We start from the raw sequence: 17,254 nt of genomic DNA, 5'->3' as shown, positions 1-17,254 counted from the left end.
AGTCGGAATGCCTGCTGCCGTCCGTGCGTAAGATCCGGCCTGGGGGAAAGGGATGAATGTTAATTTCAAAGATGGCGGCGGAGGGAGGAGGGAAGGAGATGAACGAAATTAAAACTCAGTTCACCACTCGGGAAGGCGTCTACAAACTCCTCACTCACTCCGAATACAGCCGTCCCAACAGGGTGCCTTTCAACTCGCAAGGCTCCAACCCCGTCAAGGTCTCCTTCGTGAACGTCAACGACCAGTCGGGTAACGGCGACAGGATCTGTTTCAATGTGGGCCGTGAGCTCTACTTCTACATCTACAAAGGCGTTAGAAAGGTACCGTGCTAACTCGGCTAATGTCAACAAGGATCCCACCCCTGCTTTTCTCAGCTGGAGTTGGGTTTTAGGCTGCTCTTGGCGCTGTTGAATACCTCTGAGAGATGCTTGACTTTCAAAGCAGCTAGCATGGGAGCTGAGGCTAGGCTAACAGATAGCTAGCTAAAGCAACTAGCTAATATTGGGCAACAGCTCCACCGAGTCTAGAGGCTAAACTTGGTCCTCAGACTAACTCTGTTTAAGTTCTCAGCTCCAGGGGTTATATGGATATTTTTTTTTTAGGATATCTGACATTTGTTAGAAGCAGAACTTCTTGGTACGAAAATACTTTTGGTTTCCGGTCCAGTTTGTGAGGAAGCTATCAACAGTGATGATTGCTGACAGATGTCAGTTATTCCGGAGTTGTTAATGTTTGACTGGAGTTTAGAGGGAGAAAGGGCGTCCGGGTGGGGTCAGTAATAATCATAGTAATAATCATAGAAACAGTGACATTAAATAGTTTAAGACAGAACAGTATTGTGTGTCGCACAAAAGACAAGAAAAAAGCACAAGATTGATGACATGAATTTTTATGGTGGCTGAAAGTAGGTATGTTAGCAAGGGTGTCAAAATAGTGGAACCCAAAACAAACAGTTTCATCTAAATGAGTAATATTTAGTTTGAAGTCTATGAAAAGCTACGACACTTGTCAGATGAGTTGTTTTTAAGAAGGCAGGATGTTGAAAACATCAACTAACCGACTGTTTGGTTATATAAAACAATTCTCGCTAATTATTGAAACTCCAACCTGCAATAGCAAGTAAAAGGTTTGTTTTTAGGGGCTTACAGAGAGAACTGTACACCAATCAGGTGGTGTTTGCAGTTTTGCTGGTAGTAACACCTCATGAATATGTTTTAGACAACATAATGTCAATGATTAGAAGATGACTTTAAGTAAAGCTTTTTGGCATTGTACAAGGCCAAAGTACGCAGCCCTCGGAGGTACTGTGAGGTTATATACAGTACTTGGTTGATTAAATAAATGACTTATTTCCTGCCTGATGTCCAAAACTTGAGGATGTATCTTAGGTGTGGTAGGTTGGATCAGATAGTTGTGGAAATAAATCTCTGATCAATCTAAAACAAAGACCATCACAAACTCTACTGGCTGTAAACCCTCACATGTATGCAGTTATACACTAGCACACACTAACACCCTAAATTTTCCACTTTATTGAAAATCATCCAGTTTAATGTCTCATTGCGCTCTGAGATGAAAGCAAAGTACAAAAACAGAAATTGGAGTTAAAAAGGAACTCATGGAATAAATGTATTGACCAAAATGTATTCTAAACCTTTGATTCATCAAGGTAGCCATCTTTGGCAGATATAACAGCTGAACACACTTGTCATTCTTTCAACAATAGCAATCAAATATTCAGAAAGTTCCTCTCAAATCTGTTGCAGAACTTCCTAAAGATGTGTTACGCTTGTAGGTAGCTTTTTTTTTCACTCTTCTGCCCAGTTCATCCCAAACCAGCAGAATGGTGATGAAGTCTGGAGACTGTGCTGGCCACTCTGTGTTTTCAAGCTCGCCATCTTGTTCTTTTTTCCAGAAGTAGTTCTGGCTTAGCTTGGACTTATATTTTGGGTCATTATCTTGTTTCAATCATCAATCCTGGATCCAGCAAAACAGCCCCAGACCATCACACTTCCTCCTCCGTGTTTCAGTTGATGTCACACATTGTGGATCCATCCTTTCGCCTACTCGATGACGTACAAAGGTCCTGCATAATGAACCAGATTTTGACCCATCAGTCCATAATACTTTCTTCCAGTTTTCAGTAGTTCAATGGCTGTGTTTCAAGGCCCAGGGAAGCCTCTTTGTCAACCGGTCCTGTCAAACCTGCAGCTCAAAGTTTTCTCTTCACAGTTGAAACTGAGACTGAGCTTAAAGTTGTTGTCCTGTGAGCTGCCTATCACGCAAGCTGTTAACCCTCAGAAACTTGTCCTACGATTCAGTTGTGGCTTTAGGTCTGCCAGACCTCTTCCTGTCAGAGCCCTTTGTGTCCGATTGAGGGGGTTGTAAGCAGTCAAGAAAAGTTGGAACATCTGTAGGAATCAGTAGCACCAGCTTTCAAGGCTTGGTTAACCTTCATTGCTGCAGAGCAGCTTTAAATTCTTAACCCATTTTATGTTCCCTGAAAAGGCCTTTTTAATTAATTCTGAAATGTACGTTATTTTTCTGTTTTGGGTAACCTCTCCTTTCTTTAAACTCTGGCACTTCAGCACTTACCTTTGTACCATTTCACTCTATTCATTGGACTTGAATAAATAACTGGAAAAATTGGGCTGTTCAAAACCCTTTGACAGGTAGTTTATGCAAAACCTGCACTTTGGTATTTTGAATTGGTATACTCCTAGATAAAAAAGATAAAATTGCGTTTAAATTTATGAAATAGTTGCCAACAGGGTTGATTGCTCTACATTATTATTGAGGCATTTACATGTTGTTTATATACATATAAATGTTATATCCTGGGTCATCGGCCTTTCAAAATATTAGTGATAGTCAGTATAAAAAAAAAAAAGGCATTTTATGCTATGCTGAGCTTCACAATTATATCATAATCATATCTGTGTGTAAAATATTAAGATGAGTGTTTGGATGTAATATGTTTGGCTAAAATATTCTAGGTGTGATGAATTCACATTTAGCATGCAAATAATATATTCAGGTGGTTTGATGGTCTCACTCCAGTAGATGACCACAGCTGAGTTCAGACCTTCAGAACCTCTGAAGATCAGACACTGTTGGAAGCACATGAAATGTATTATTACTGTTATTCATAAACACAATATTCACCAATGATATTGCCATCACATGATTTCATAACATGGTGCAATCCTAAAAAGCTTTCTTTCGTGTATGCACACAATTAACTTAGACTGACTTAATACATTTTTTAAATTACTTTTGCACTATTCTATTCTACATAGATGTTTTTTCTTCCTATCTCTCTGGGTTTTACAGCTGCTCAGATGGATGTAAAGTCTTCAATCAAGCTGAAACTGTACAAAACGCTGACATATCATACTAAACAAGTTAGAAGAAGTACTTGTTTCAGCTTAAACTCGACCAAAATAGTAAAATGTATGAGCATAAAGTTAAAACAACAGCACTGACCGAGTGCAGATAAAGACACTGAAGGTCAAACCTAAGAGTGGTGAAGAAACGGAGTCATCGTTTCAAACAATGTTCCATTGTTCCCAGGATGTTAACTGTAAATTATTAACAAATTGGTCCGTTGCTGCTGGTTATCTACAGTATGAGCCCTGTTACGTGTTCACAGCAGCTCAGTGATCTTTGTAACATCTTCAGCTATGGTCTCTGTCAGCTCTTAGATTATTTGAGAGGACTTGTAGTTTGGCTTCAAGAGTTCTTCTAATGGATCTCTACACTAAGATGACCTCTACACTAAGATGACCTCTACACTAAGATGACCTCTACACTAAGATGACCTCTACACTAAGATGACCTCTACACTAAGATGACCTCTACACTTGTCTCTTTAGTGTTTCTGGCACCATTAGACACTTTTAGCCTTGTCGTCAGGAAGGACACATCATTCTTATTGTCTGATTAGTTGATTTAATGAATGCCGGGTTCATATATAGTGTTCAATAATGGAAAAGTACAGAATTTAATGTATTCATTTTTCAATTATAAATAGGTAAAATAAAATAACCCTTTATGACCGGCGGGAGCACCAGCGCTCCATTTGCATATTTATTTTTAAACGCCTGTAGAATTACGACCAAATAAGCTAGAACAATACTTTTTTTTTTTACAAATGAAACTGGAGAGTTCAACTAAAATATTCTATTCATCACGTGTCCCAGAAAATGTTGCAGAAATCCAGTGAAAAATTGCAAAAAACAAACATTAAAATCCAGACCGCAGTGTACTTCCTACATCGGAAGATGCGTGATGACATTGGTGGATGAACTATCACATGGTTTTCACACCAATGCCTGTAACAACCGGAAGTTATGTCATTTCCTGGGTGTTTTTTCCCGGGAGCGGTCTTTTTTCCCCCAGAAGTTGTAGTTTTTCCACGGTAAACGTCGCTCGCGCTTTCGCTTTAATTTTCGTTGTTTTTTGCAGTTTTTATTGTTTGAAGATGGTCTTATGAACATATATGTGTGCTCATAGGTTTCTGGCACACTTAGAGATTTAATTACATTTCTGTAAATAGTTTATATTGATGTACATATTATCTTTTCTCAAAATGTTCACAATGTACATTTTATGTTTGTTTTTGTCTCTGTTCATAAAAATTTGATTTGTGTATTTCAAAAATGAATTTATGGACACACTTCAAATACATTTCCTGTGGTTTGAAAGGGTTTTGTGGAACTTTTTTACATTGCAATATTTGAGGGATACAGCTATGATATTTCTGTATTTAGGAAAATAAATAAATGGAGGATGAAGTTTCCAGACTATCTACATTCTAGTCAGGTTAAATAGATAGGAGTTATTAAAACGGCAACATGTTTTCTGTTGCTTCGTTTAGTTTTATGTTACGGTTTTTGGTTTATGTATTTTGCACCAGGTCAGTTTGCCTAATACAGTTCATAGATGTTGTTAATAGTCTTGATTATGCTGAAGTGTGCCTTGACAGGTGGCAGATTAAGTTACATAATGTCTATCAAATAGCAAAAAATGGTAAAGGTATATATTAATATAATATCATGGTACATAAATGGGTGTGGAAATCCAATTAAAAGACAGAAAGTTCTGTCATATCTAAAATCAAAAGGCGCCGATATTGCTTTTATTCAAGAGTCTCATGTTGCTGGGGATGAATAAGCGGCAAAACTTAAAAATGGCTGGGTGGGTGAGGTGTACCATAGCTCCTATTCAAGCAAACAAAATGGTGTGATGATCCTCGTTAATAAGAACGTGAGTTTTGTCATGCTTAAACAATATAGTGATTAAAAAAGGACGCTTCATATGTGTTGAAGCTTTACTAAATGGATCCAGAACTGTTCTGTGCAACATATATGCGCCCAATCAAGAAGAACCTGACTTTGTTTCATGAAATAAATAGTGTATTGGGAAATACTGAGGGCCACATTGTTTTGGGAGGTGATTTCAACCAGGTGATGGATGGATTTATTGATAAAAGTATATCGAGGGGTAGACCATTGCCCAAGGATAGGGCTGCAATACAAATGTTAGTACAAGACTGGAATTTAGTTGATATATGGAGACTGACAAATAGAATATACCTTTTATTCACACAGTCATAAGGTATATTCCAGAATTGACTTTTTTCTAATATCTAACAAGTTAGTGGAATCAGTAATGAGCTGCGAAATAGGAGCAATTATTATAAGTGACCATGGCATTGTGGAGTTGCATTTAGATTTCAAGGTAGACAAAGAAATGAAAGGAAGATGGAGACTTAATATCATGTTGCTGCAAAATGAGACATTTAGTAATTCAATTCTGGAGGATCTTACATTTTTTCTTCAAGTAAACACTGGTTCCACAGACAATATAGCCTCAGTATGGGAAGCGTCGAAGGCATACATAAGGGGAAAATTCATTGCTTATGCATCGAAGATTAAAAAGGAAAACACTGGGAAAGAAAAACAATTGGAAAAAGAAATGAATCTTTTAGAGAAAAAAATAGAAAATAATTATTCGCATCATTCATATCAAAACACTTTGTAATCTCAAATATCAGTTACATGATTTATATAACAAAAAGGCCGAATATGCCTTATTTAGACAAAAAACTAAATATTATGAAGGTGGGGAAAAAAGCAGCAGGTTATTAGCGAGACAACTTAAACAACAAGATAACTCCAATAACATTCCATTAATTAAGAAAGATGGTAAGACATTCACCTCGGCAAAAGACATTAATAAGGTCTTTGAAGAGTTTTTCACAAACCTCTACACATCCACTAATAATTTTGATACTGAAGAAATTAATGGTTTTCTCTCGTCCTTGAAGTTGCCCACCATCTCTAACGAGCAAAGAGAAAAGTTAGACTCCCCTATCACTCTGGAAGAAATCAAAGCCACAATCGCATCTATGAAGACTGGGAAGTCACCGGGTCTGGATGGATTTCCAGTTGAATATTACAGAAAGTACATTGGCACCATTGCTCCTGTGCTGCACGAAGTATACAGAGAAGCTTTTGAGTCAGGCTCTCTCTCTGACAGTCTCAATGAGGCTCTAATATCACTTATCCCAAAAAAGGACAGAGATATCTCCGATCCATCTAATTTTAGGCCCATCAGTCTGATTGGAGTAGATTGTAAAATACTAACAAAGACACTAGCATCACGATTAGAAAAAGTACTTCCGGACATCATAGGAGAAGACCAGGTAGGCTTCATTAAGAACAGATCTGCAGCTGACAATATGAGGAGACTCACTCACCTAATACACATGAATTATTCTAACTCAGTCCCTGTTGCAGCGTTTTCTCTAGATGCTGAGAAAGCCTTCAATCGCGTAGAATGGGGGTTTCTTAAGATGGTACTCCCAAAATTTGGATTTGGATCTGTATTCGGCAAGTGGGTAGAAATACTATATTCTAGGCCAAAAGCAACGGTTATGACGAATGGTCGACTGTCCAATTTCTTTCAGCTTTCCAGGGGGACGAGGCAGGGCTGTGCTCTGTCCCCACTGCTTTTCACGCTGGTTGTAGAACCATTAGCAGTCGCAATAAGGGCTGACCCAAGAATTAAAGGGATACACGCAGGAGGGAAAGAGCACAAATTGCTTATGTATGCAGATGACATCTTAACCGTTATAACAGACCCTACTGAATCTATACCAGCATTATTACAATGTGTTGGATCATACTCAAAATTTTCAGGATACAAAATAAATTGGAATAAATCTGAGTGTATGCCAATATCTAAAACTTGTACCTCTAAAGACATTACACCATTTAACTTTAAGTGGGTCCCATCAAGTGTGAAATATCTTAGAATACGACTACACCCGAATCTAGAGGAAATAATGCTCCTGAGTATGGAACCACTGTTTCTGAAGATCAAAACAAATCTTGCTAAATGGGGTAAATTGAAGCTCTCTATGGGGAAAGGTGAATGTAATCAAAATGGTGATAGCTCCATTATTCAATTATGTGTCCATGATGGTGCCTGTTGATATCCCACCCCAGGTTTATAAGCAATATGAGACTTATGTTAAAGAGTTCCTGTGGGACAAGAAGAAACCCAGAATTAGCATTAAGAAAATGTGGAGTGCAAGGGACATAGGGGGCATGGCACTCCCTCCTGTGAGACTATATAATCTTGCATTTGAAATGTCTAGATTGGCCAAATATTATGAAAAAAGAGACACAAAACCGAGCTGGATGAACATTGAGGAGGAGATAGTGAGTCCTTTCAGACCAATGGACATCCTTTCCCATGGTTCAATGGACAACAGAAAGCCTCTTCCCACAAACCCAGTACTAGCTCATTCAAAACTAGTATGGAAGGAGGTACATAAAATATGCGGGATGTCGAATTTTAAACAGCTGTATTCCTCTTTATGGTTCAATCCCTCTATCTGTATTGGGGAAAAAACTTTATTGGAAACAATGGCTTATGAATAGAATTCATAAAGTAGGTGATCTATACACAAATGAGGGTTTTATATCCTTTTCAGAACTCATGAACAGATATAATATAAAAAGAGATCATTTCTGGAAATACCTACAAATTAGAGACTGTATGCTTAAAGAAAATGATTCACATAAGGACAACCCAATACAGGATTTTATGGACTCATCTGGAATCAAACACAAAGCCTCCACCCTTTACAAATTATTTAATGGTATGCGGGGAGATGTTTGTGGGGGACTGAGGATTGCCTGAAAGAGGGACCTTGGCTGCATTTTTAACGATAATGACTGGCAGAGAATACTATCACGTAATGGGAAATACATCAAAGAATCTAGGGGAAAATTTCTGCATTATAAAGTGGTGCATAGATTCTATTTTACCCCATCTAGACTTCATAGAATGGGGTTACTTACCAATAACCTATGCTGGAAATGCAATACGGAACCAGGAACCTTTTTACACACGATCTGGGACTGTAAATACATTTTCCCATTGTGGAAAAAAGTAATACATTATATAAGAAAGTGGATAGGTGAGACGATACCCATATCACCAAGATTATGTTTATTAGGGGATCAAACAGTAATGCCTAATTTGTCGAAACATCAAAATACGGTGATGCAGGTAGGGGTGATCACAGCTGCCAGAGTAATCCTCCGGTTATGGAAATCTGCGTCTGTCCCGAGTGTTAAAAGCTGGCTGGAATCAATGTTGGAAACTGTCATATGAACGAATGTTGGCCAAGCTAAATAATGACACAAAATTTCAAGAAAACTTGGGACTGTTTTCTCTTCTGCACTACTGGGACAAATAAACACCTCAACTGAATTGTCAATATTGAAATACTGATGGATAATTCTTTTGTTTACTGTGGCTATTACTGTTACCATCAAGGATGTTTGTACACACAGATCTTTTATGGAACCTTTATGTTATTATTTCATAGGCACTGACCTGCTTGTATTGTATTATATCATATATATATATATATATATTTTTGTTTGTTTTTTCTTTTCTTTGTCTGCTTGTTTGTTATTGTTTTATTTTGGGATTGTTTTTGTTTTATGTATATGTTCTGAAATAAACTAATAAAAACTAATAAAAACTTTAATAACAAAATAAATCATCTAGAATAATATGGGCTAAAGCAATCTAATATAGAGAGAACAAAGAAAACATAAAAATCAAAAATATTGAAAAATAAAGGGCTTATTACATTTATTCGATGAAAACTTTTCTTTAATTTGCCAAATCAAACATAAATGTTTCTTTAAGCCGTTGATCATTTTGAGCTTTGAGTCTATGACAGCGAACCCACAGATAAATGCAAACACATGCACCTTAAACTGGGTCTGGTTTGGATGCTTAACAAATAAAGTCTTGAAACTATAGTTTTCAAACAACATATTAGATGTATTATAATCAAGTCTAGATTTGTGATCTTTAGGGTTAAAGATCTGAAAATTGAGCCAATTTAAGTTGGTCCAGAAGCTAAAAAGCAATGTTTTGAGAAAATGTTTTGAGCCCTGACAGAAACAATAGAAACTTTTAATCTGGACAAGGCTGATTTTTTTTTTTGTGCTGTGATACGAACCGTTAACCTTTTAATGTGAAACATTAATGAGCCTCTGCACGCGCTGAATAATCCTTGGGGATTGGTTTAACAGTGTGCCTGCCTCTATTTGAAGTCATTGTAAATAAAACTGAAAGAACTGATTGATTATCTTATGCAAAAAGCAACACAGGGACACTGAAAGTAGAGCTGTACAGTATTAGAAAAACACATTGCAATTTGTTGTATATTAATTAATTCAGTTGCAATTAAACCAAATCTTCCTCGCTCTTATGTTCATCACCGCACTCGAAATATAATGAGTCATTTGTTATTGCAGTACTGCTCATGCTGATACTGTTAAGACCGTAGCGCTTCTGTTATTCAGGCCTAATTAAGAGATTTCTTCATGCTTTTCTTGAACTTTTTTCTCCTTAGGCTGCTGACTTGAGCAAACCCATCGACAAGCGTATCTACAAGGGGACGCAGCCCACATGCCATGACTTCAACCACCTCACAGCGACTGCAGAGAGTGTGTCCTTGCTGGTCGGCTTCTCTGCTGGACAGGTACAGCTCATCGATCCCATCAAGAAGGAGACAAGCAAACTCTTCAATGAGGAGGTAGGTCCCTCAGGAAAATAGGGGCTCCAAACCAAATCTCTTGCACTGGTGTTCCTACCTTTTCCAACGTTTAGGTCCATCCAGATGTTTACAGCTTCTTTATAAACAGCAATGTTATGGTACTAAAAATCATCTTGACGAGCAGTCATATCACTGTTAAAATATCCAACTAGTATTATTACACACTTAAGTTAACATACAAGTAGTAGATATCGTTAATACATTATTATTAGTATATTATTCTCACCAACATGCTGAGAGTGATTATGTTTTATATTTGATTTGTTTTCTATCTAAACAGGTCAGTTTAATGAATACGTCTTTGGGTTTTAATGAAATGGTCTGAAAAGAAAAGATTTGAAATGAGCTCCAGTTTGCAAAATTTGACTTTTATTTAATGACGATGGCAGTAATGTTCCTGTGAAACAACTTTACAAAAAACATCTGTGCTGAAGGTGAAATGTTGGCGTTGGAAAATACCAGCTGCTGTATATTAAAAACAAAACTAAATAACTGATTCCTGCTCATTATGCACGAAAACACATCATTCCAAGCTTTATTTGTAGAAAGTAGCAATTAATAAAGTTGAAATGACCTAAATGTTCTGTTTGTTCATTTAGTGAACAAATACATCAGGAGTGCATGTGTTTGAACACAGTCCACCCAGCTTTAAGGCTGTTTGAGTGAACAGAGATCATCTTATAGACAGTTCATGTTTCAGGCTCTTATTATGAAGGTTTAAAGGAGGGTTTGTCTCAGTTCTGCTGTCTTGGTTCTTTTGACCCAGTACAAACATTGTTGGAGCACCTCAGGCAAAAAGCTTTTTATTTTGTCAAATAATGGCACGCAGAGCCACGGCTACAGGCCAGTATCCCAGTAATTCTGATGAGCTGGTAACACATTCAACAGACACACTAGACCAGTCAGAAAACAAACCTTTAGCTCAATGGAAAGTGACGTAGCGTTAGCTGCTGGAGGAGCGGGTGTAGGTGACACACTGGACTCAGGTCATATTCCTTCCTTCTGCATGTTGTACAGGCATAAAAAAACCTCCATATCTTTGCACAAGTACAATGTGGAGCACCAATGAAAGCTGGAAGAACAGTTTTGTTAAACTCTGAAGTCCTGCTCAAGTTATGCCTAGTTCTTTCTACATGTATCATAAATGTGACATTCAGTTTGTTTCAATGTACTGAAATAATTTTCCTCTCCCTCTGTTCTCCTCCATCCATCTCTTAAACCCTCCCTTGGTTCTCTGATGCCAGAGATTAATTGACAAGTCCAGAGTAACGTGTGTGAAATGGGTCCCGGGCTCTGAGAGCCTCTTCCTGGTATCCCATGCCAGCGGGAATATGTATCTGTACAATGTGGAGCACACCTGTGGCACCACAGCCCCGCACTACCAGCTGCTCAAACAGGGGGAGAACTACTCGGTCCACACCTGTAAGAGCAAATCTACGCGGAACCCCCTCCTGAAATGGACGGTCGGGGAGGGGGCTCTGAACGAGTTTGCCTTCTCTCCTGACGGGAAGTTCCTTGGTTGTGTAAGTCAGGATGGCTTCCTTCGGGTGTTCAACTTTGATGCCGTGGAGCTCCACGGCACCATGAAGAGCTATTTTGGTGGCTTGTTGTGTGTGTGCTGGAGCCCCGATGGGAAGTACATCGTAGCTGGAGGGGAGGATGATCTGGTCACCGTGTGGTCGTTCTTGGACTGCAGAGTCATTGCTCGAGGTCACGGCCACAAGTCGTGGGTGAGTGTGGTGGCATTTGACCATTACACTACTAGTGTGGAGGAAAGTGACCCAATGGAGTTCAGCGGCAGCGACGAGGACTTCCAGGATCAGATGATCCACTTTGGACGAGACCGGGCCAACAGCACTCAGTCCCGACTTTCCAAGCGCAACTCCACGGATAGTCGGCCTGTTAGCGTAACGTACCGGTTTGGCTCGGTGGGCCAGGACACTCAGCTCTGCCTATGGGACCTCACTGAGGACATCCTTTTCCCTCATCTTCCTCTGTCAAGGACACGGACGCATACTAATGTGATGAACGCTACCAGCCCTCCTGCTGGCGCTACAATTATCACCAACACCTCTAATAACACTACAAACGGAAGCAACAGCGGTGCCAATACTCCTGGCATTAATTCCCTCTCTACTACTTTACCACGCTCCAACAGCCTGCCCCACTCAGCCGGCACCACCACTGCAAACAGCACCAACAAGACCGGCAGCGGGGGCGGTGGAATCGGTAGCGGCATCATGGACAGTGCCATCGCTACCGGCGTCAGTAAGTTTGCCACGCTGTCTCTGCACGACCGGAAGGAGCGCCACCACGAGAAGGACCACAAACGCAACCACAGCATGGGTCACATCAGCAGCAAGAGCAGCGACAAGCTAAACCTGCTGACAAAAACCAAAACAGACCCGGCTAAGACTCTGGGCACTCTGCTGTGCCCGCGTATGGAGGACGTGCCCCTCCTCGAGCCCCTCATCTGTAAAAAAATAGCACATGAGAGACTGACTGTACTCATATTTTTAGAGGACTGTTTAGTGACTGCTTGTCAGGAGGGATTTATTTGCACATGGGCGAGGCCAGGCAAAGTGGTAAGTTCTTTTTAAAAGAAGATGTGGGGAGGTTGAAATGATGACATCATGCCTGTTATACTTTATCAGCTTATATTCTAAAGATTAACAAACCTGTGACATTTGGATGAAGATTTATAGCTTTTTATAGCAACATTTTCATTTTACAGGCAGCCAGGCGTAAACTTAAATGTACAGCTGCTTGCATAGGAAGTATTTATAAACCCTAAGTTTAAAATATATCTGCAGCTATGTAAATGTAGTTCCTGGTTCTATGATCTGAAAAGGGGATGAAACTTGTTTAGCCTGAATTTAGCTAAAACAACTGAAAAACCCTGATGTTTAGGTTGTGGCTCCCCTTGATTTTTCAGCCAGTGAGCAAAGTTTTTAGCTCTGATATGAACCAACCTCCTCTGGACTCTTCATCTTTTCTAGTTTTACTGTTTCTAAAAGCAAAAACAGGATCACAACATCTGTCTCACATTTCCAGCTTTTTGTCCATCTCCATATAACCCCTGGAGCTCCACACGGATCCCCTGGAGCTCCACACGGATCCCCTGGAGCTCCACACGGATCCCCTGGAGCTCCACACGGATCCCCTGGAGCTCCACACGGATCCCCTGGAGCTCCACACGGATCCCCTGGAGCTCCACACGGATCCCCTGGAGCTCCACACGGATCCCCTGGAGCTCCACACGGATCCCCTGGAGCTCCACACGGATCCCCTGGAGCTCCACACGGATCCCCTGGAGCTCCACGCGGATCCCCTGGAGCTCCACACGGATCCCCTGGAGCTCCACACGGATCCCCTGGAGCTCCACACGGATCCCCTGGAGCTCCACGCGGATCCCCTGGAGCTCCACACGGATCCCCTGGAGCTCCACACGGATCCCCTGGAGCTCCACACGGATCCCTGAACACAAAATGTTTTTTTGGCATAGAAATATTATGAATCACAAAATCTTTGAGAATGCCATAATTAAATTGGGTCACGAGCCTGGGGTCGTCAAAAATCAGCAGCAACTTATATTTGGCTCAGTTATTATTTTTTGTGCCTAATTGTTTGTAAATAGGCTGCTGCAGCCGGGTCCTCGGGACCAAGAAAATGCTTTCTAAAAATTGCCATAGAAATATTATTTATCAACTATTTTCTATACAAATGCCAACATTGACTTCTGACTTCATCATACATAACAAATATTCATAACTCAATTTTAACCCCTGAATGCCAGTTTTACTGATTAGTTTTCTGTTGAAACAATCTTGAGATTTATTTTGTACCACAGATGCAGATTGGGGAAAAACCTTCACCTGTTGAAGATATTTCTGTGGATTAAAGAAAAATAGAAACCACCTTGCAGGGGTAGTTTATTTATTTTGAATGTGATCCAATGGATGAAAACATTTTTAAAGAAACCAGATTTCTGTATTTAGTTTAAAAGCCAAATAAACAATGTAAATGGTGGGAAAACTGTAATTCAGCCCAAAATGCCCAGCCTGGTCACAGTTTACACCATTTTGTGCCAAAATAAAATTCCAAAATCCCAAAAAGTGTTGAGGGATCCAGGGGGACAATGCCGGGCCCGTCACACGATTAATAATGTTGATTCTGTTAAAGTTTTACCTGAAACCTGCTTTCCTCACATTTCTGACTGAACTCTGTTGAAAACAGCTGGATGGTAAAAAGACGTCGGCGCGTTAATCAGTGTCAGCTGGAAATGAAACTCAAAGCCCAGTTACACATCCTCCATGTCTGGTCGGAGATAAGAACATCCGGTTTATTTATATGATGCTTATATCGACCAAATTTCACCAGATAAAATGGAAATCCATTTTCTAACTGAGCTAAAAATGTTCAAGCTAAACTTGGTTATAGCTTCATTCTGTTTGGTGAGGAACCAGAACCAGGAGTCGGACTTTCACTGCATTATGGGATGTATAAAATCAGCCAATTACTTTGGTTTAAAACATAAAAACACGAACCATCGGTTCTGCTAATCACAGCTGTAATACTGTCACGTTAAAAACTATTTTCATTTTAATACTGAAATACAAATACAGAAAAAACACCTGAGTTTAGAAGCAAGTTTCAAGGTTGACATTCGGCTTTTTTGAGTTAGACCATTTCTAGCAAGCTGATATTGGTGCTTAATTAGTTGGGCTATCTGCTGTGGTAGCCAGCCGCACAGACTTTAGTAACCATTAGCCTAATAATGGGGGGGCACTTCGTTTTTCATCTGTATTATTTCCAAGAGTTTGTTTTTCTTGTAAGCCCGGAAAGCTACAGTAGTCTTCTTTCAGCTGGCTGATCAGCAGTGCACAGCTGTCGGATAAATGTTGGAAAGCAGCTCTGCCTGAAGATTCCTGTCACGCCTACAGCCTTCTGTGTCTACCTGTAGGTCCTCGAGTGATTTTCTTCTAGAACAAAGAACGTGATGGCCCAGAAGTGACAGGAACATAGCAGGAACCTTCAGCTGAAGTGAATCCTCTAAATATTCAGCTTCACAATGAGTTAAACAGCTTAATACCAGAAAGTCTGCCATGCAAAATAGAAATGATAAACTGAGGTAGAAATATAGCTGTAATTGCCAGTGGACTTAAATTACTATTAATATATTTTTGGAATATTATCTAGATGTGTGAGAAAATGAGGAACATTATATTAAATAAGGAAGTGCCTTGGTCAAGCAAAGCTCTGAAAGACTTGGTTATGCCCAGTCGTTTGATGTAAAGGACGGGACTTGGATTTGGAAAGTTGGGGCCACTATTTACTATTTTGTTGCTTGATTTTGCTACAGAATGTGGACCTTCCCAATGCAAATCTCCTTGTTTTCCTTTTTTCAGGGTTTATTGTCATCCCAAAACCAAGCCAGCTCTCCCAGTGGAACAGTAGTATAGCCACAATATTTCTGCTGCTAAAGAACCCTGCAACCCAGAGTCTGATGCTGCTCTTCACCCTGCAAGCATTGCAAGTTTTCCTTTTCTTTTATACCCTTCCCTCTGCCCGTTTTCTTAATGGCTTCTCTGTTTGTTACTTGACTTAGAGGAGGAATGAAACAGGAAAAGGTGTAGTGCTGTTGCGCTATTGTTCTTTTCTACTCTGGAGTTTTAACACATTTTAGATTTTTTGAAGATATATATTTGTTTTGTGTCAGATCTCCTCAGACTGTTATCCTCTCTGGAACTAACGCTTGGCTTTGTTAAAAGCAAACCACACAGTTGAGATTAAATTGGTAGTTTATTTCATTTTAATGTTCCATGTTTCCCTTTCCATGTCCTGCTACATAACCCAGTCTAGGTTCAGACACAGATTAAAATATCTAGTTTGGAAAAGTTTGTTTTGAGAAAAACGGAAAAATTGACTTCCATCCATATTCACCCACTACTGTCTTCTGTGACTAGAATCTCCCCATTAATGACTTTGCACTGATTTCTTTTTTTGTTGTTAGCTGTTTTGTTATTTTTTATACTACTCTAATGGAACAAAAAAGAGGGTTGATGACTGTCTTGTTGCACTTGGCTTAAGGCAGGATGCTGCAATCATAGTCTTTTCAAGGAAAAAATGGTTTGCACTTAAATTAGTTTATTAGAAGATAATGGCTTTACATGTTTGGGTGTGCTAAGAACTTACAAATGGCTAATACATTAGGTGAAGAAAATGCTAAAAAAATATTAAAACCTTTATCTATTGAGCATTTATTTTAATATTATTTCAGATTCAAATCTGCTCTGTATCATAATGTGTATATTGTAATTAATTGATTTGATGGGGGCCTAAGCAAACTACCATTACTCCAGTGGAAGTTTTGTCATTGATAGTTATATTTCTAAAGCCTAAAGTATACATATTAATAATATTAAAATAATCTTGAATACATTGTTTTCTGGTTGTTTTTTATTAATATCTGTGCACCTACACAGAGAATGACCCTCTATAGTCTGGAAACAATGACTGAGTTACACATCTCTCCTGGACTGGATTACAAGGTCAGTCATTAAAACAAAGAAAATTAAACCGTATCGATGACAAACACATTCCTCAGTGAGGACAATGTATTTTCTTCTCAGTTCTACAGTCATTTTTCCCATATTTTGGTTGAATTATTGGTTTTCCTCTTGTACTAGAATTTAAGACCTCTGTGGCTGGCAATAAGCTAACATCATTAGCATCTTCTCCATTGCTGTTGAAAGCCCAGGGCAAGTTTCCAAACAAATTTACCCCAGTAAATTCACCTTACCGGGGCTTTACTCTCACTGGTAAAAGGTCCTGGTCTGGAGAAGGACTTTTCAGATTTCCCTAGGATTGCTGAAGGGACGGAGTTGTGTGCAGCAGTTGCATTCTGACACCAGCTGCAGTAATGGCAGCGGTGAGTATACAAATTTATCGTTTATATACCATTAATTTGTCACAAAAAGGATTTCTTAAAATGTTTTTAAACAAGAAAGTAGACGTCAAACTTCATCTGTGCAGTCAGTTCATCAAGATCATTGCTCATAGTTTAATACAGGCAGCTCTGCAGGAGGAGAGACCACA

At 39.4% G+C, this 17,254-nt stretch overlaps 1 protein-coding gene across 2 annotated transcripts; it reads left to right on the top strand.

Annotated features, from left to right (window-relative positions):
* Positions 1 to 23: 23 nt before the first annotated feature.
* wdr20a (WD repeat domain 20a) lies at positions 24 to 16,597 on the top strand. 2 transcript variants are annotated; one of them, XM_047345108.1, is made up of 4 exons: positions 24 to 320; positions 9,953 to 10,135; positions 11,401 to 12,741; positions 15,565 to 16,597. In XM_047345108.1, the coding sequence occupies exons 1-4, from the start codon at positions 57 to 59 to the stop codon at positions 15,616 to 15,618; spliced, it is 1,842 nt and encodes a 613-aa protein (XP_047201064.1). In that variant the 5' UTR covers positions 24 to 56; the 3' UTR covers positions 15,619 to 16,597. The 2 variants fall into 2 exon arrangements, with proteins under 2 accessions (XP_047201064.1, XP_047201065.1); XM_047345109.1 differs by lacking the exon at positions 11,401 to 12,741 and having other exon boundaries at positions 25 to 320.
* Positions 16,598 to 17,254: the final 657 nt, after the last annotated feature.

This window comes from Girardinichthys multiradiatus, chromosome 19 (genome assembly GCF_021462225.1).
Source record: "Girardinichthys multiradiatus isolate DD_20200921_A chromosome 19, DD_fGirMul_XY1, whole genome shotgun sequence".
Classification (NCBI taxonomy): Eukaryota; Metazoa; Chordata; class Actinopteri; order Cyprinodontiformes; family Goodeidae; genus Girardinichthys; species Girardinichthys multiradiatus.
Note: the sequence above shows the minus strand (reverse complement) of the source record. Positions and strands in the feature narration are given on the sequence as shown.

What these genes read in the sequence shown, in the direction of transcription:
- wdr20a (XM_047345108.1), top strand. Translation starts at nt 57, where the DNA reads ATGTTAATTTCAAAGATGGCGGCGGAGGGAGGAGGGAAGGAGATGAAC. An exon ending in TCTACAAAGGCGTTAGAAAG is followed by an intron (nt 321 to 9,952) that starts GTACCGTGCTAA and finishes TTTTCTCCTTAG; the next exon opens with GCTGCTGACTTGAGCAAACC. An exon ending in GCAAACTCTTCAATGAGGAG is followed by an intron (nt 10,136 to 11,400) that starts GTAGGTCCCTCA and finishes CTCTGATGCCAG; the next exon opens with AGATTAATTGACAAGTCCAG.